This window comes from Cyrtonyx montezumae, unplaced genomic scaffold, assembly GCF_038088225.1.
Source record: "Cyrtonyx montezumae isolate F1298 unplaced genomic scaffold, pur_monq_1.0 scaffold_11, whole genome shotgun sequence".
Classification (NCBI taxonomy): domain Eukaryota; kingdom Metazoa; phylum Chordata; class Aves; order Galliformes; family Odontophoridae; genus Cyrtonyx; species Cyrtonyx montezumae.
The window spans coordinates 4,822,211-4,841,749 of record NW_027071837.1 but is presented as its reverse complement, the minus strand read 5'-3'; the positions used below and the strand labels follow the sequence as shown (position 1 = coordinate 4,841,749).

Sequence of the window (19,539 nt, the reverse complement as noted above, 5' to 3'; positions counted from 1 at the left end):
TTTTATTCTGATAAAATGGTGATGGCAACAACTTTTTTACATGGGTGCTGTCATCTGCAGTGATGGTTTCATGAAAAGTCTCTGAGATTTATACGTCAGTTGATTTCTCCTGAGAGATGAACTGGGGTCCTGAGTGAACTGTCTTTCTAGGGCTTGTCCATCTGTTTGTCCATCTGTTCTAATCCTGTCTTTTTTCTGTACTCGAGGCTACTTGGGCAGCTGCGTGAGATGGAGACTGCTTTTGATGGCTTCTGGGAAAAGCATCAGTTGAAAATGGAACAGTATTTACAACTGTGGAAGTTTGAGCAAAGCTTTCAAGAGGTATAACAGAGTGCTGTTTCTGTTTGCAGAAGGAAGATTTGGGGAAAGGGGGAGAAGAGAGACATTTTTATGCTTCCTATTTTGAGAGTGTTTAATTTATGCTGCTGCTCCTTAACTCTAGAGCAGGGCTAGCTCGCTTGGGAAGACTGCTGCTCTTCCTCCTTCAGAGCTAATTTGGGTATCACTGCCCTGCAGCCACATAGATTTACCTGTGAGAAGCATCTTTGAACATAGGAATTAGCTCTTGGAAACTGGTTTTATTACTGGATTTAACAGTTGCCTGAAGTGTGATTAATTTTGAACTGAAAATTATTTTCTGTCTGTGCTTTGTATCATTTTGCAGCAGTCTTTATTTCTGTGTGTGTGTCTAGGTCAAGAATGCTATTGAATTTTTAATGGGTCAGCAGGCAGAACTGCCTGACACTGGAGACAGTGTCTCCCAAGTGAAACAGAGGCTGAAGGACTTGAGTCATTTTGATGGTATGGCTCAGGTGAGTACATCTATCACAGTAAGATACACTAATGAAACAGAAGATGCACGTTCTGTACTTGTGATACTTCTGTACCTGATGGCCAGTTTCTGTTGCAGTTCATTGGTAAGCAGATGCAGGAAAGGATTGATTTCATGTCTCTGTGCTCTTTGCAGCAGCACTGTGATCACACTGAAAGCCAAGAACAGGATATTTAATTATCGTAGTTAAAATAAATTGCTGAGCCACCATGAAAATCGAGAGCAGATAAATGTCTGAACATAGGGGAAGTGTGGGAGTTAATGAGGGAAGAAGAATTATTTATATGTTAAATGCTTTTAGCAGTGCTAATAGACAAGAGACTTGTTACCAAGTGCCAGGCACATGGAGAGGCAAAAAAGTCGCTATCTTTAAGTGTCTGTGATTTGAATGTAACATATGGAGGAGGAAGACGAAGAGATGTAGCAGAAAGAAGAGTGAAGTGAGATGATTCACAGGAGCCTCACTGAAGATGTGACTTCTGCAAAGGGCAGTGCTTAACTAGTGGGCTAGGAACAATAGAGGTGTCCTTTGGGATTTGGACAAAACCTCTAGAGGTTTTTTTTTAAGAATGAGAGCCCTAGTGGGAAGGTGAAAGGTTTTTTTTTTTTTTTTTCCATTTGAAAGACATTTTATTTAGAGAGGTAGGAAGAACAAAAAGCCAGGTATACTGTGCAGCAGGGAAGCAATCCTAGCAGAAAGCTGTTACTGGGGAAGATGTAACCACTACACTCACCAGTCATGTTCTTTGCATCAAGCTCTGCTACAAAGAGCCTGATTTGTTTTTGCTGTAGCTGCTTAAACTCCCTGTCATGATTACTAGCATAGTGTGCCTAAACCAGACATCAGCTGCCTTTTCTTAGACTACATTTCCTGCAAATGGCAGCAATGCATTGCCAGCAGCCATTCACTGCAGTGCCAGCTTGCTGAGATGCTGTCATCTTCTTCATCCTTCTTTTGGATAGAAGTTTTTTTCCCAGATGATGCACTGATCCCAGCACTCTGTTTTATCCTGTGTAAGCCACCCATTCTGGCTAGTGGCAGTCATCTCACTGTGTACCTGAAATCTAGTAAGAAGAGCAAGTGCATGTTGTTATATGTCAATGTTTTGGTGTTATTTCACTAAGCATGCAATCTGTTCTCTTCCTTTCACTAAAGGATCTGATAGGGAAGGCTCAGGTGGTGATACTACACGGACACCAGCTAGCAGCAAATCATCACTATGCACTGAACTTAATCTGCCAGCAATGCAACGAGCTGCGGCACCATTCTGATGTCTTGTCTGATGAGATCAAAAGGAAGCAGATGCGGCTGCAGAAGACCTTGGATCTTCACACCCGCCTTCAGCAGGTAGAGCTCAGAGATACAGTGCCCCTTGATGCAGATGGTTGGCCTCTCTGCTAGCTGGTAGCATCTACAATTTGCAGCTTTGCTTCAGTGGTTTGTGTTAGGCAAGTGCTCCTTCAGAGCCTGGAGAGTGCTTTGACTCACTCAGCTGGTAAAGCTGGCAAACAGGTGTCTGCTGGTGCTGCAAACAGTCAGTAGAAAAAGGTCGGCATCTCCAGAAGGCAGTTCAGAACACCAACAATTAGCTGCTGTTGCTCACACTTTCATGGTGGATCCATGCATTAATTGACTTCCAAAGTTTCCATACCTGGTGCAATAGGGGTAATGCTTTCGAATAAACTCTGTCCCTTTCTTATTCACAATTTATTAAGAATGAACATAACTGACTTTAAAATAAGATGACACATTGGTAGAGAGGCACAGCTGCTCCATGCTCGTGTGGAAGTGGAGTCATGTGGCTCCAATGCTCTTCGATGTCTTAATCAGCATCCTAAATACATTTGGAGAAATTCCTGCTAATTAGACCAGAAGGCACACAACTATAGTGTGCTTGAGGCTACTGAGAAAAGCAATGAAGTCTGACCCTGTTCCATTTCACTGTTTAGGATGATTAAGAAACTTGTTTTTTTTTCCCATGTTCTTTACTACATTGTCACATTAATCTGTGGGGATTTGTCCACAGCATATCTGCTGTGGGGCAGACTCCTTTCCTGGGCTCCTTGCACTCCTCTCCAGGGCTCCTTGCACTCCTGGTTGTACTACTGGTCAAAATGCAATAGCTGCTTGGGTTCTTATGAGTACTGGTTAGCTCCGTGTTGAAAGCATGGAGCTGGTAAATGATACTTGTCATGGATACCTTGATTTAGTAGGGGCTTTCACTCCTCATTTCCCCCAGGCCCTGCAGTGCTGTGATGAGGGTGCTTACCTGCTTGCCAACCAGCAGATGGACAAGTGCCAGTCTAAAGAAGGTGCTCAGAAAGCTCTCCAGGACATAGAAAGATTTCTTGAAAGCTCTTCGCCCTACTTAAACTACGATTCCCAATCCCTACAGTATGATTTTGAGTCGGTCTTAACGGCTGAATTGAAGGTAAGCAAATAACCCAATTCCTCATTACACAAGTGAAAAGCAAAATCTGACTGTGTTGCAGTGTTATCAGCTTTACACTATTTATAGTTCGAAGTGCAACATAATGGGAGTTGTTTGCTCATGGAAGTCTTTTGCCCTACAGTGCCAGATACAGTCAGTGCAGGTGAAGCTTGAAAATGTTCGAAGCATGTTTGAGAATCGACAGTCTTGCTTCAAGAAGCTGCTGGATAAGCACGTGCGTCCCGTCCAGTTAGTAGCCCCTCGGCCAGAAAACCCACCACGATCAAAGTCACCATTATTTTCTCCTAAACATGGTAAACTATCTTCGTGTTATTTTCAGATAATCGTTTTCAGATCGGGTAACACAACTTGAGCAACCAACCAGCGCTTACTCAGGATGATAGAATTGTATATTGTATGACTTAATGGCGTTCCAGTTTTTGCCTAGCTTCCTGTTTCTGTTTGAGGAATGGGGTGTGGAAGCCTCACACCATGTCCCTGGGGGCTGTTGGTTGTGAATCGCTCTATGCTGCGTTGTTGGCTTCATGTGCACTTCCCAGCTGTGAGAAGGGCTCCCATGGTTTCCTGGGTGTTTAGTGTTTTTCTGAACTCTGGTGTGTTGGAGCTACAAAATATCTCAGGATGTTTTCTTACCACCTGGAAAGGAGAAGAACAGCTAGATAAAATGAATGCAGTGGGTTTTTCATGCTCCTTGTGCAGCTCTCATTTCTGGCCTGCACAGTTCAGGCTGGCTCAGTGGGACTGCTTGCTTGGTATTTCTTTTCACTTCCTACTCAGTGAAAAAAGTCAGCTGGAAACAGTGCATACTTCCACTCCTGCTTTCATAGCATCTTACTGGGATGAACTGGTGAGTTAGTGATATGGGGGAAAACAAGTATAGATTGGTTGGCCTGTCCCATAGCCTGAAGCCAATTTATATACCTGTTCTTGATGAAAATTATCTTGAGCTAGAACTGACATAAAGTTAGACTGATGTTTGCAAAGGAGCCTAGAGATATGAGGAGCTGAATCTCATGAACATTAGTGACAAGCTGGATGTTTAACTCCCTTTGATTCTTTGAGAATGTCTTCCTTAAATCCCAATTGTGGAATAATTGATGCTCACAAAGGTACCAGTTCTGGTTAAACTGAGGTCACTGTGTGTTCTGCCTTCATTCTGTTAATGGGATGTGGCACAATGTGAGCATTAAATGATATCATTAAAACTTCCATCCTTAGCAGCCCCTTATATATCAGAATTCAGAAGTACTTTAAAGCAGCGTTCGTATATTTTAAACCAGGGATATGCTAAATTAGGTGGGAATATTAAATTCCGTGATCTGACTGCATCAAATGAGCAGACACTGGTGATCTGCTTTAACACGAATATGCTTATGGTGAATGAGTGTGCTGGCTGTGGTGAATTGTCCAGATGTCATAGAAGCAGCAAAAGTGGCTCCAGTTTGGGGAGCTAATAGTGGAGCGATGGGAATGAAGCAGCTCAGTATACAGGTCAGTGCTGCAAATAAAGCCCAGATTTTTTCATCATCTCCAGCCACTGCCACGTTCTCTGCTGTCTGAACTTCCATACAAGACAAAAAAAAGCCCTCCATCTTTAAAATAATACCCGTTTTACCAGAGTTGTTTTCAGCTTCCTAGAAGCAGGAGAGCATTAAGGAGAAATCAGTGGTTTCAGTAATAGAAGTTAAGTGTCTGACCACCTCTGTGGGATGCTGTGAGGCCATCATCCATCAGTTGGATGTGCTGGCTGCGCTGCCTTCATGTGATGCACATTTTTCTAGCAAAGCACAGGTATCCTCCATTAATCATATTCCTGAAAGAAGTGATTAGGCATGTTGAAATGAGCACAGCCAGCAAGAGCGGAAAGACAAAAGGCTCTTCTCAGGGTAGATCACACCAAGAGAGCTTTTTAATAAGGCCTCCATTTGACACCAAACATCAAAATGCTGCCATCCTGCTGGGGCAGTGTGCAGTGTCAAAGATGCATGCTGTGCTCCGCTGGGAGTGCTTTGAGATGTGTGGGTTTGATGGTGTGGATTGAAACCAAACCACATCTGAGCACATTACTTCTGTCCTCTTTTCCTGTTTTTGTTTATTGTGTGTGTGTGTGTGTGTATGTGTGTGTGATCTGAGGACACACAGTCCCTCTTTCGTGTTAGCCCTGGGTTTGAAGCCCTGTCTGAAAAGTCTCTTTGCTTGTAGTAGATGCTAACTAATCACTCATTCTAAAAATATATCCTGTTTTTCTTCATGACTTATTAGTTAATCTCTGGACCATCTCTGTCGCAGTAGGTGTACATTATGCAATGATAATTTTTTTTCTACCCGAGGTGTGGATTTCAATTCCAGTTTGAAATTTTCATTTGACCTCTCTCTCCCTGGGAAGAAAACATCAAGAAAAACTCCAAGTTCTCGCAAGGTAAAAATCACTCTCAGAATCTGAATGAGTTGCATAGACTAAGAACCCAGCTGAAACTGGGAAAAAATTGACTGAATTCAGAGTGGGACGTGAAGGAACTCTTTAGATTTAAAAAAAATATTTCACCTTTCTTAGCCCTGTAGTTTATCTGGATTTGTCCAGCGTCTGAATTCTGTCTTGGACTGTTTTGCCAAATCACAGATATGGTTCTTCTGTGTGTTGTTCCCTGAATTTGCCTAACGGGGTGGATGTGGAGTCTTCCAAATAGACGTCCGATATTTGTCCTGTGGGAACCATTCTCTGGTCTCTGCATGAATGAATTCTGCCAGTATTTCCAGATACTACATAGCCTAATAATTTCAAGGACTTTTTGGCTACGCAGTAGAAGCTTTGCTCCTTTGAAGTTCAGTGGCACAAAGGATTCCTTAAAAGGCAGTGTATTTCATCCTTCCCCCAAGGTTCTCGTGGCTCCACTTTGGGCAGGGCTTATCCTTCCTCTGCAGTGACCTCTCTGCATCTCCTTCAGGTCCATCCATTTCTTTTCCAGATTGAAGTAATGCACGATTATCAGGAAAAACGGAACTCCTTGCAGTCTTTTATTTCAGACAGTGATGACAGCTTAGATATACTGAAAGGGTAAGCTTTCACCCCGTTTAAATCACTCCAAATCATGTGTTTCTTCTCAGCCCATTCACCATCCATGTACATCATAGTCCTTGATGTCATCTCTTGCACTTTTGCTTATTTTGTCATCCCTACATTGGTTGTTAATGATGTCACACTGTGTTTTGGGCTTGTGGGGATTGCCTGTGCTTTTTTTTTGGTCAGACTTAATAATTTTTCTTCTTTCTTGTAGCCATGTCATAAATGAGCTTATAGAAACTGAGAGAGTGTACGTAGAGGAACTGTTCACTGTTCTGACGGTGAGTGACTCCTTCAGATTGCTCATTACTGTTCCCTGGTGACTTGTACAAAAGAGCACCTGCCACTCTGTCAAACTAAGCAGAAATGTGACGGGACAGGTTTCTATCAGACTGTCAGATCCCCAGCTAGTCATGAATTTTCAAGTTTTCTCCCTTTTATTTCTAAGTCAGAGGCATCTGCAGGAACAGTTGGTGTCAGGATGAACTTTTCATCCAGAATGAGGAAGAAGCCTTCTGTTTGTGCACACATGCACTGGTAATTAGTTCTGTCACTGCTTGTGAAAACGTACAAAGAGCTGGTGTTCTTAACTGCTCCCTCAGTTCCTTACCTTTTGGAGATGAGAGAAGGCTGTGTTTTACCTTGGAAGGTTTCTGTCTCAATGCTTCGAGGTTTGTGGATGTGTAAAGTGCATTTCTTAATTCATAAAGCAGGTTCTAATTTCTCTACTGCTATTTTAGACACGTGTTTTGTTCCACAGTGCCACTTGCTGATGAGTGAAACAAGTCACTGTTAATTACCTCATCCTGATTACGTTTCTCTGACCCAAGAGCAGGCACCATATAAATCTGTTCAGCTGCAGGTAGTTAGACAGAACTGCCCTGTGCTGATTGGTTTTTGTTTTGTTAAACAACACTCGATGTGATAAAGCAGTTGGCAGGTATGAGGATTCATTGCTGTGTCAGCTCCAGATAGAGGACAATGGACAAGTTGAGCTAAGTTTTCTGAAAAGAACATTTCCTTAGAAGAGAGAAGCCTCTTTGCAGCCGTTAAAAATAAATGACTAATTTTCCAGATACTTATCTTCTACTGCATCCTTAATCAAATACAGAATGCCTGCTTAGTGGAAGGAATACTGATTCAAACTGTAATTAGTATAAGAGATTAATTTGAAAAGCCAAAGAAGATATGCTGTACATACCAAGTATGTTTTGGCAAACATTTGCTACTCATGTTAAATTGACCTCGGTTTTGTGCAGCACTTAGTGACTGGCATGAGCTGCCTGAGCTGCTGCCAATAGCATTTTGATATTTTCTTTGCTGAGTCTTGAGTGTTGGCTCTGCCTTCCTCCTCTTCTACATTTAGGATATTTACCACATCTGGTAGCAGGTTTTGTATTGGTGTGGTAATGTCATTTTCCTGCAGAGAGCTTTGCTCTGTTTGCTAATTCCACCCAGCAGTTGGCAGCAGAGGCTCCTTCTGGGAGGCCACGATTGCAAGAGGCAGCTGGGGTGACTGGGGACAGAGTCCTGAGGCAGCAGGAATTGAGGAGAGCGAGATCCTGCTGTTCAGCATGTCCAGCATTGTGCAGGAGAAAAAAGCCCATTGATTTTGGTATTTGATCTCAGGCCTTCTCTGCTCTATAACAAATCACCTTGTACACCGGATCTTGTGACAGCATCTGTAACTGCACATTCTGTACAAACATGTTGTCACTCGTGTCCCAGGGTCATAACGGCAGATGTGTTTAACCCAGGCAAGTGCTCCTGTGGGACCTCTCCTGCAGCTAGGCTGTAATAAGCAGAAAGTGACTGCAATTTGCCTTTTGTGATCAGAACACCTCCACAGTGTTCACTCATCCCAGGAAAGCCATTCTGTGCTGGACCACAGCCCCGGTTCTACGCACTGAAGGCTGATGTGCTAGAAGACAGGTGAAAAGGAAAGAAAAAAAGAAAAGGGACGTAGAAATTAGATTATAATGGAAGTCTGCTCACATCCCTTGGTCTTCTGCCTTTGAGTTGATGCCAAGCAAAGGCCTGAAAAACTGAGCAATTAATCCATTTTGCATCCTGCAGGGCTACAGAGCTGAAATGGACAACCCTGCCATGGTCATCCTCATGCCTCCCGTGCTGAGGAACAGGAAGGATGTCCTCTTTGGAAACATGCCTGAGATATATGACTTCCACAACAAGTATGGTGCTGGCTCTCCTCCCACTCTTTGCCTCCCCAATTTCCTGTAACAATGATATACCCAAGCATTACCTTGTTCACAGCTGCATTTTGTCTCTTCCCTTGTCTCTTGCAGAATATTCCTGCACAGTTTGGAAAGCTGCCTGGGAGCACCCGAGAGAGTGGGATTTTGTTTCCTAGACAGGGTTGGTGACTCATTTTCACATATGAGACAGACTTTTTAAGGCCAATGTTTCTGCTGTGCTTTGCACTCTTCAACATCTCAGTTATGTCAGTTGGATGAAGTGCTTCTGATATGTAATTCCAACAGCAAGGGAGGGAATGTAACTGTGTGGACAGCAGCAGATGGGGGAAAGCAGCAGTCGTGACTACACCATGGCTTGCTTCAGGGAGCTTCCTGCTTCTCAGCAGTGACTCTTTTACATGAACTCTGACTTTCAGATGTTACTCTTGGCAGCAGAGTTGAAAGCACATTGCAGTTCAGGTATTCCTTCTATGTAACTGCCCAGCAGGCTTGCATACATACGTCTGTCTTTCATGTTGGCTTTTTTACAGCGAGAGGATTTCCAGATGTATGAGAAATATTGTCAGAACAAGCCCCGGTCTGAGTCCCTGTGGAGGCAGTGCTCTGAGAGCACCTTCTTCCAGGTGAGCTGATGGTTTTTGTCACAGCAGTGTCATTCTGGGGCACTTGTCCTGAGCACCACCCTCAGCACTCCACTGTTTTTGCTGTGTATTCTGTTTGCCATTGTGTGAAAGCTGCACAAAAATGGCAGCTGGAGTGTCCTGTACACAAACAATGTAAGGCAGATCATCCACTATCTGTTTTTACAAAATCTTTTTAGTTATATGAACTACAGGATATTCTTACATTAAATCTCTGAAGTTGTCAAACCATATTACTCATGCTGCTAGAATAACTGTGTATTGTTAGCACATATCTTACCTAATATGAATTCTTTGTTCCAGGAGTGCCAAAGAAAATTAGAGCACAAACTCGGGTTGGATTCTTATTTACTCAAACCAGTGCAGCGCCTGACAAAGTACCAGTTGCTTCTGAAGGTATTTCATAAGCTGCTTTTGAAGAGACATTTGGAGATAGATTTGTTTTCCGTTTTGTTTTTCAGTTAAAGTTTAACTCTAAATCAGTACCAAATCTTAGGATTTATGTTGCTTAGCTTGGCTGTCCATAGTGACATTCAGCAAGGATGACATTTTTCATACCTGGAAAAGGAGTGTATCCTTTTAACAAGTCATTTTTGTGGGGTGAAGAACTGAATCTGTTCAGAGGTGTAAAATATAAGAAAATGAACCAGAGATGTTCGTAAGGGTATGATGAATGACAATATACTGTATTGATGCATCTCTTCTGCTTGGGTTGTTGTAGTGCCCATAGTCTTTAATGCATTCATCATTGTGTCCTCCTTCTGGGGCAGAGCACTGCGGTCATTCCTTCTTTATAGAAAACTGTGGTGGTGGCTTCTGAAGGTTGTTGAATCTCGCCTTCCAACTTCTTGAATGAGGGAGGAGTACACGTGAGGCTCTAAGCAGGCAGAGGAGTTATGAAATGAGAGTTGTTTTATATCAGTCATACAGTTGCCAATTCTGTCTCCTGCTTATTGGCTTAAAGGCTTCAGGTTTTATGAAATCTTCCCTGTGTTTGCCAATCTGAAGACAGTCATCTACGGCAAACTCTTATGAATGTGTTCGTGACATATTAGCAGCTGATGTCAAACCTGAGTCATATTTGCCATTTCTTATCAAGCAGGTAAATGCAACACAAAGAATTCAGATAAGAGTGATTCCACTCTGCAACCTGATGCTGTCCTTAAGGAAACCCAGAGAAAATGGGACATGTTTCAGTGATATTCCACATCTCATACTGTCTGGTTTACAATGAGTGTTCTTTCCATTGACATATGAAAAAGAACAATCTTCTTTTTTCAAGAGAGAGCAGCTTGCTCTTGGGCATTGGAAACTTTGGGTGAGGTGGAAAAAAGTCTGCTTTGTTCAATTGCGAACACGTGCTCTTCCATTTCTATTTTCAGGAGTTGCTAAAGTACAGCACAAGCTGTGATGGAGTTCAGGAACTTCAAGAAGCTCTTGTTGCAATGTTGGATTTGCTAAAATCAGTCAATGACTCTATGCATCAGATTTCAATAACAGGATATGACGTGAGTAGATTTGGGTAATTAGAGAACTTGTACAATGCTGGTTGATATGCTGGAAATGGATAGTATCCCAGAACGTATGAACTGCAAACCACATTAGAACAATTACAAGCTGAATGGCATCAGGAAGTTTATAGGGAACAGTCTTCTATGTGATCTCAGGATTTTGGAAACTGTTTCCATCCAAATGATATGTGGAGTCACAGTCTGCCCACACTTGCCACCTTGTGGTTCCTGGGAGCATTTTTCCTGAATCTACCTTAGTTCTCTAATGATTCACTGTATAATTGAGCTGAGCTATTTTCATAATATTTATTGTTCAACATTTAATTAAAGATGTCCTGAAGTAGGTTTTGATCCTTGCCTGTTGAAGGTGTTGTCCTTCCTAGGGATCCAGGGAGGGCTGAGTGGATGGCTAAGCTGCTGGCCTAGTCCTGGCCTACTTAAAATATCCTTTTCTTCCCATTCTGCAGAGCCTCTGTTCAGGCTCAGTTCTCATCTGTCCTCTCCCACTGATGTGGTTTATCCAGAACCCTTGACATCAACTCCTCTAGGAGCTGGCAAGTTTTCTTACCTTCCAGTTACTGACTTGTATTCCTTTGTGTAGACTAACTGTAAGCTTGTTTCTGAGACCTCTTCTTCCCGCCTGGCACCGTGCTGTCACTCCCAAAAGATCATCTGGTCTTTCCAGGAAGACCTATTCTTAGAGTGACATGCCTTGGAACAGAGCTGGCCCCATTGCAGTTCACTGTTTGCACAATCCTCCAACATTTTAATTGACGTAACCTTTTTTTGTCTTAATGTATGTATTTGTCATACTTTCCCCAGGGCGACTTGAGTGAACTAGGAAAAGTACTGATGCAAGGATCTTTCAGTGTTTGGACAGGACACCGAAAAGGTCCAACAAAAATGAAGGATCTTGCCAGGTTCAAGCCAATGCAGAGGCATCTTTTCCTGTATGAAAAAGCCTTGGTCTTCTGTAAGAAGCGAGAGGATCACGGAGATGGATATGATAAAACTTCATCTTATAGTTTTAAGCATTTTCTGAAAGTAAGGATTTTTTTTTTTTTTTTGCTGGGGCCATTGCTATGGGAACTGTAAACTGTTAACTTTGTGAACCTGGAGGGTTCATTTTCAGTAGTGCTGTAGCTTGGTTTCTGCTATCAAGGACTGTAATGCTTCATAGAAGGCTGGTGGATGTAGTAACATGTAGTGGGGTTATGGGGTGGCATCTACCAGAGAAGCAGTGCTGTGGGCAAGTCCCAGGGATGGAGATGTACCTTCTTTCCTCCCCTAGTCTGCTTCCCAGGACCAGAGATTGAAAGCATGAACTACTGTCATCCTAAGCCCCTGGTCTGCAAGGAGGCACAGCCTCCTGCTGCACAGCCAGGAGAAGTATCACTCCTCTTTCTCTCCCACACGTTCCTCCTTTGGCAGGCTCCAGCTGCAGCTAGAAGCACAATTATCAGGCAAAGAGAATAGCCTCTGGCAAAACAGGAGGGATGTAAACAACTGTCCCAAGCCTATAAATGCCAGCTCTTATCAATAAAAATCCCAAACTGCTCCTCTAAAAGGAAATGTCTGGCTTATTGTGTGTGATGAGCACTTCTAACACGAGCATTTTGTCTCAATGCTCTGCCTCATTATTCTTGATAAATAAAAAAGCCAATATAGGTACATCACAGAATGGAAGAAAAATGGGCACTTGGAGGCTGAGCCTTGAAGCTCAGATGCTGTGAGTCCCCTGACCTCTATGGGTCTGGGGAGAGAGATGCCTCCAGAAGTCAGAAACCTTTCAAGGGTGTTTCAGTAGATAAATCTGTTCAGCTCCGGTGCACATTACAAATAGTGTATTAAAAACAAATCCCAGTCCATATGCTTAGCTACTTAAGTGCTTTTCCCTAACAGCTTAGTTTTCTTTCTGGGGAGCTTGTTTTCCCTGCAGTACTTGTTTTGCCTTATGTGCTTTTGAAAGAACTGGAGAGGCAGTGCAGGGAAACCTGCTCAGAGGAGAAAATCTTGTGTTGGAGAGTCCAGATGGTGCAGCCAGTGTTTGTCTAGGAGGGGCTTATTTTCCAGCATTTTGGATTGCTGAGGTGAGAGGTTGTGGTTAGAGATGGCCTGGATGCTGAAGGATTACATCTCTGCACACATACGTTCTCAGAATTGCTGTCCTGAGGGCAAAGCCATGTTTCTGGAGCTTAGCATTTGGTTGATTGGTGATAGCATCACAGAATTAGTTTTCCTTGCAGTAATATTTTGTAGGGACTCAGAACTAAAGGAAGCTGCTTCACTGAAGCTGTGTAACTGGACTTCTGTAGAAACAGCAAAAACAAAATCCCCAAACTTCCCTCAAACAAGCAAACTTAAGAACAAGGTAATATTTTAAATGCTGTCTAAAATAGCCAGAAGTAAACATCTCTTCAGCTGACACTCAGTAAATTAGAGTATGCAGGTTCATAAGTCAGTGCAGTGCGAGGTAGATCTGCCTGCCTTTTACCACAGTGGAAGGTGATGCAGATGAATGCCATCCCGAAGCATTACGCTTAGCCACCTCAATCTGCATTGCAGCAAACCACAGCTGAAGGGACAGTAAATCCTGCTCAGAAGGAGGAAAAAAGTATTTTGAAATGCTCTAAGATGAATCAATATGGTGTAAATATGCCTATTTCTGGTACCTTCCTTCATGTCTTCATAGTGAATATATGTGAAGCTATAAATGTGCAGATGGTCTCTGGCTTTGGTCAGCTGTCAGTCTCAGTTCTAATTATCAGTACTGACCTCCAGACTTTTTTGAAACCTCGTTGTGCATAACTGGCTGGAAAGACAAAGAGGGGCTGGGAAGTGCTGCTTGCTGTTCAGTGCTCTTCCTTTCTGAGTCTGGAGGCAAAAGGTTTGTCACAGGTTCACAAGAACTCTGCTATTTATACCAGTGAAGAAACAAGGCAAGCCAACTAGCAGCTTGCTTCCTTCTTCCTGAGGCTCTTCATAGTCACTGGAATGGAGTGCCAACCTTTGAGGAAGTAAGTAGGAAAAGAGAGCTTGCCCAGGTGATCCCACCTGTAACTGTTGTAGCCTTGCAGACAAAAAGCTCTGAGTTAAGTACTTTAACAGATAGGAGCAGTGATGTTTAACAGATGTTCTTTCTCAGGTTTTATTTGTGTCTGTACTGGATTTGTTTATTGCTGCCTGCGTCAATAATTTATGACACAATACCATTATTATTAGATCTGTTTCAAAACATGCAAGTGGAATACCTAACTATTTTTGATGGTGTGTTAATCAGTGATGAGTCGCTAGCAAACTGCTTCAAACGAGAAACAAGTTTGTGCGATGCCAGGGATGAAAGTGTTTTGCAGGATACAAAACCAATGGGACAATAATTGGATGTGCCGGAGACCAAAGGAGAATGAACTGAAATTCCCAAAGGAGCTAAGGGCTTCACAGATGGGTTTGAGAGAGTAGAAAGCATTTCAGCAAGCAAATAAAATGTAACACAACGCAGGTTAAGTACGTAGGAAAATAATGCACCGTGTATTTATAAAGCTTCATATACCTCATCTGAGAAATGTCATACTGGAAGAGGCATGAGATGCCTTCTCAGTTTGTTCCACTGATTCTTGAGTAGAAATTCCCCTGAACCACCTATTGGTGTTCATAAGAAAGCTTCTGTAAATAAGGCAAGCTGATGGAGATCGGGGGGAATAACTCAGGTAATGACTTCCAGCGGCTGCTGAAATGAGAATTGATGAAATGTGTTGAACAAAGCTGTTTTCACCCAATTCAGCATGGTGCGAAATGTCTGGATTGGTTTTAAAGGGGAAAGATTTGTAGTGTGCTTCATTTTTTGGATCTTTTTTTCTTTGCAGATGAACGCAGTTGGAATAACTGAGAATGTGAAGGGGGATCACCGAAAATTTGAAATCTGGTATAGTGGTCGGGAAGAGGTATACGTTGTGCAGGTTTGTAGCTTCAAAACTGAACCTTTGTGTATCCCTGGAGATAGTGGTATGGAAATGTCTCCTCTTGATCTTCACGGGATATGGGGTTATCAGACTTGTTCCTCTTTGCCTGCATCACACAGCTGTCCCAGTGGCTACTCCTCACTGTCCCATACAGGGCTGTGAAAGTCATCTTAACGTGGAGACAGAGCTGGTCCTGGGAAATAGAGCCTTTCATTCCAAATGCAATCTCAAATAGACTGGTAGTTGAATTTAACATTTTATTGTGCTTAACAGCATACACAGTCTGAGCTGGGAAGTGGGCCTTGTGCTTTCATGAGCACAAACACGTGCTGTACTACAATTAGGTGTTGGAACTGCCCCCAGAGTGAAGGCTTAGCCTCAGTCATGCTGTTTCCAGCAGTAGTTTGACTAGTCTGTGGAATAGGAGCCTGGTTTCTTCCTGCTTATTTTTCCCACTGCTGTAGTATTTTGAATAGAACTTTATCATGGTGAATGTTTGCCTGATGGGGGTGTTCAGAGCACAACTCTTGTGCAAATGCTGATGGTTGACATTTTTTTTTAATTAGTCTTCTGCTGAGCTTTTTTCCTCCTTGCTTCATTGCAAACTTAAACTCAGAAAGCAGATGTATGTAGCAGGACATTCAAAAGATAGATTTAGTCCTGTGGGTATTTTAAGAAGGGAAGAGTTGCACTCTCAGGTGTGCTTTTGCCTGCACTCCTTGGGGTGTAGCGACGTCTTCGCCATTTCTGCTGGGTTGCCTGGATGTGGTGGGATGGCTAATTAAAAAAAAATAAAGAATATTTTAAATGTAACACTGGCTTCAGGATTTCAGATAATTACAGCATTGAAAAGTAAGATTCTATTCATATATTATAATGGGTGATTCAGAATTCAGACAATTCTCTCTTCTTCTAGGCCCAAACAGTAGATCTGAAGATGGCATGGTTAAATGAAATAAGAAAAATTTTATTCAAGCAGCAGGAGCTCATAAAAGGTACATTTGACCAATTTGTCTGTGGCATTCACTCTGCAGCATAACCTTTCCTATTTTCACATTACTAATCTTCAAATCCACTAATTCTCACCAGAGAATTGATTTTCAGAAGAAACCCAGTAGCACAATTCTGGAGTGAGGTCTTACATTACAGGGAAATAATGTAAGTTGGAGCTGTAAAGGCCGGGTGCTCAAACAAAAATGGATTACAGAAGTACTTTTTTTTGCCATTACCACAGGGAGTTGTTTCACATTTGTTCTCATATGCTTAATTCAACAAGATTCATAGCAGATGCCTTGTTTTAAGCATATTATAGTCCCATAGACTGCAGTGGAATGCTTGCTATTGGATTTGTGCTAACATACCATCTTAATCATAACTAAATCTACTCTTTGTAATAGTCCCTAGGTCTGGTTTTCTCTAGACAATTATTAGAGCTGTTTGAAAGACCTAGCTTTGAAAATAATGCTTCAAATGTGACAGCTGCTAAGAAACAAGGGTGTAAATTTGTTTTCTGATCTCCCTGCAGTGGAGAAGCAGCAGCCTGGCTCGTGCTCTGACCAGCTCCACCTCTCCTCCCAGCTGAGCGACAGGTGAGTCCCTGGGGTGGCTCTGGACGGGGGACACCAGAGAGCACTCACTGACAGCACAATCTGAGCTGCGATTTTCTTTTTTGCATCCTCCCAAAAATTGAAGCCGGGAACTGAGATCCTTCAGAAAAGCATACATTAACAAGTACCATTGTTATTTCTGATCTTGCTTTACAAACCTTCACGGAGTTTAACTTCCTTTATCAATTACAGCTAATATGTGTACGTATTTAATCTTTCAGGAAGCAGCAGAGAGCCTCCATAAGCTCAGAAGAGAATGACTCGGAGCGCACCAGCCCGGTGCCACTGGACAGCGTGCTCCTGTCACCCCAGAGCAAGCCCCACAGAAGTATGGCATCTCCCTTCCCTCGGGGCACTGTGTGGGCACCGGGCTCCCCAGCTGAGCTGAATGCTGTTTTGCAGGCTGGCCAGGAATGTCACAGTCCCTGGAAATCTGTGAGGGTCTGGAAGAGTGGTCGGGTAACCAGTACCTTTCCAACTGCTCGGACACTGAAGAGGAGGAGGGGAACCAGCTGGTTAGTACAGAAATGAAAAAGCACCAAAGCTTGAGGTTTTGATCACGTTGCTTTGCTAGGCTTCACTGGATAATGGGTGTATCTTCTCCATGTCTCCCATTTTTCTGTATCTCCATTTGGGGAATGAGGAGATATCTCAGACGAGTTGTTTCAGTTCCTTGAAACAGTTTTAATTAAGGTAGCTGTTAGTGCTCTATCACATTCCCTGTGGCACTCAGAAATAACAGCTGTGTGATGCTGAATGTAGCTCAAGTAGATAATTTTTTTTTCTTTCTGCCACAGTCTCCGGGAAAATACAAAGCCCTTGCAGACTGCAAGAGGAGAGGATCAGAGGATCTGCTGGTGAAAAACGGGGATGAAATTCAGCTTTTGCATGAAGATGGTGAGGGACAGTGGTAGGTATTTTAGGATTACTTTGCCTTATCTCTAAGAGCCTGCATGACAGTGCCACACTGCCTCACCTGCCTGGTAGTACACTCCTTGCAGCTTCTGATTAGGTTTCAGTCTGTTCCAGAAAGCCAGAGAATTCATTCCCTTTCCAAGTCTAGAGGCCTTACACACTGGTTTGGCCTTGAAAAATGTGTTTGGACTTCCTTTGCCGTGGTATGTGGGTGAGCTGTGTTACACTGGCATCTTAGCAGCCCCTTGGTAGTGCTCTTCCAGCTCAAATGGGTGGTATGAGTGAGAGCTCTGTGCCCACTTTGTGCCTTCCCCAGCTCAGCTGTTGGCTTTGTTCCTCTGGGTTTATTAATGGCAATATTGAGTAATTACAATACATTTTCTTTCCACAAATGGCTGTAATGAACCAGTGTTAACTGGTTAATAGCTGCAGACCATCTTTCAGTTGAATTTAAAGCTGTGGCTTGTAGGGATAGCAATTCACAGCTGGTTCTCTCCTTATAACTGGGAGCATTGCCTAGAAAATAACTATACTCCATGTCCTGCCTGTTGAACCATTGATCTCATTGTCTCAAAAGGCAGCATGCCCTCTTTTTCACAGCATTTTGGCCAGGTTTCCTGCCTGTAGTCCTTTCCAGGCTGACTTCTGACTGACTGTCTTCTGCCAGCCTCTCCTTAGCATAAACACACAGGCACAGCTGCCTTGTAGAGGATTCCTGGCCAACAGGACCTTAACGCTTCATGGGAAGTTTAGTTTGCTGTTAGCAAAAAGAAGGTATAAAGCATCTCAGTCTTGCTAAATGCTCACCACCTTTTGTAGGAGTTCAGATCTCACTACATGAGCAGGGAAATAATTGTCCTGGGCTTCATTGGTAGTCAGTGGAGAGAAACAGGCACTTCTGGAGAATGATGCAGATCCCAGGCAGGGTTACTTGTGCTCTGGAGATCATTGTTCTTCTCCATTAGCTAGAGAGGGGCCCAAGGCAACTGTGTTCCTGATGAAGGTTTTTAATTAGGTACCTAAATTTAGTTGGGAGGAAATGTTAACAGGAGCTGTGCATGCATTTAAAATGCTTCCCTGGTTTGAGCAGACTGTTGGTTGCATTGACTGTTGTGTGAAGTGTGCCCAATGCCAGTACAAAACTGCTTGTTGAGGGGATTTGTTTCTTCTACTAATACTGTTGTTGTTCAAAGGTTGGTGAAAAACCTAAACAGAAGAAAAGAAGGCTGGATCCCTGTCCACAGTCTGCAAATAGTAGTCGGTGATTGTAGATTTCGGAATGCCAAAGTTGCAGGTATCATATAATACACATAGCAGAAATATCTCAGAATTCAATTCAGGTCTTTTAAGCCATTTATACCACACTTGATATACTAAATCTGGCTGCATTTGCCTCTGCAATAAAAAAAAAAAAAAAGCAGCTACTCCAAAAAGCCTGCAAAAGTACTGAATTAAGGTACTGCTTTTTTGTGGTTTTATTTTGTTAGCACTTTAAGACACTTCTCTGACTTTAGGCACTAGTAAACTGAAAGAAAAAAAGAACACTTAAAAACATAGGTTTCATTGCAAGAGCACTGGGTAGAAGATCTAGGAGAAGAAATGGAGTCTGATCAGGGATTCCCATGACTTTTTTTTGCCTTCTTGCTGCTGTAGCTCAGACCCTGTATGAATAGGATGCACCTAGGCAAAACCTCCTCATGCTGCAAAAGCTGCTGAGGCTCTGATCCAAAGCACGTGAAAGGAAGGCTTCAGTTCTGCGCTTGGTCAAGCCTTGCTCTTGCACTCACTGCTGGTTGCTGCTTGTTAGTCCTTCATTAAAATAGTTTATAAACGAGTTACCAGGTTTTAGTGAGAGGCTTCTGGTCTTAAAAATCTTGTTTCTCATTTTCTAGTTGTAAATGTACATAGATTAACAAGACTAGCAGATGACACAAGAAAATGCCTTAAGAGCAGCCCATCATCCTTGCCATATATTTGATATCACCACTCCATATTTTTTCATCACCATGCTGGAAATAGCGGGCTTGGGATTGTTGCTAGAACAACTCAGAATATACAGAGAAAACTCACAAGGTTTTTGTCCATAAAAAAGGAAGTCTGGTTATCTCAGGGTCCTGGACCACAGCCTGTGTGGAGGTTTCTCCAACCTCAAAAGAACCCTGAAAATAGAATAGTGGTAAATTTTGAATGCTGACTCACTTTGTCAGTGGTCATAACCCCCAAATCCTAGAGGCTTGCAGCTCTAAGCTGGTGTACAGAGTCACTGAGTACAAAGTAAGAAGAATTTCACAAGACAGGACCAAAAAAAGCTGCTGCTGAATATCTCAGAGTGCTGCTCAGATGT

The 19,539-nt window shown here is 42.8% G+C and overlaps 1 protein-coding gene across 2 annotated transcripts in view; it reads left to right on the top strand.

Moving 5' to 3' along the window:
- Positions 1-19,539, top strand: part of MCF2 (MCF.2 cell line derived transforming sequence) — a 46,878-nt gene that overhangs the window by 23,259 nt on the left and 4,080 nt on the right. The window contains exons 9-29 of one of the 2 annotated variants that reach the window (XM_065729463.1): positions 207-321; positions 693-812; positions 1,989-2,180; positions 3,073-3,264; positions 3,407-3,578; positions 5,616-5,704; positions 6,252-6,340; positions 6,561-6,627; positions 8,423-8,538; positions 8,653-8,722; positions 9,093-9,185; positions 9,507-9,599; positions 10,586-10,711; positions 11,537-11,758; positions 14,578-14,670; positions 15,590-15,668; positions 16,199-16,262; positions 16,502-16,608; positions 16,683-16,795; positions 17,078-17,190; positions 18,389-18,489. In XM_065729463.1, coding sequence (XP_065585535.1) covers positions 207-321; positions 693-812; positions 1,989-2,180; positions 3,073-3,264; positions 3,407-3,578; positions 5,616-5,704; positions 6,252-6,340; positions 6,561-6,627; positions 8,423-8,538; positions 8,653-8,722; positions 9,093-9,185; positions 9,507-9,599; positions 10,586-10,711; positions 11,537-11,758; positions 14,578-14,670; positions 15,590-15,668; positions 16,199-16,262; positions 16,502-16,608; positions 16,683-16,795; positions 17,078-17,190; positions 18,389-18,489 — 2,426 coding nt within the window. The remainder of the gene's footprint in view (positions 1-206; positions 322-692; positions 813-1,988; positions 2,181-3,072; positions 3,265-3,406; positions 3,579-5,615; positions 5,705-6,251; positions 6,341-6,560; positions 6,628-8,422; positions 8,539-8,652; positions 8,723-9,092; positions 9,186-9,506; positions 9,600-10,585; positions 10,712-11,536; positions 11,759-14,577; positions 14,671-15,589; positions 15,669-16,198; positions 16,263-16,501; positions 16,609-16,682; positions 16,796-17,077; positions 17,191-18,388; positions 18,490-19,539) is intronic. The other variant, XM_065729464.1, reaches the window with a different exon arrangement.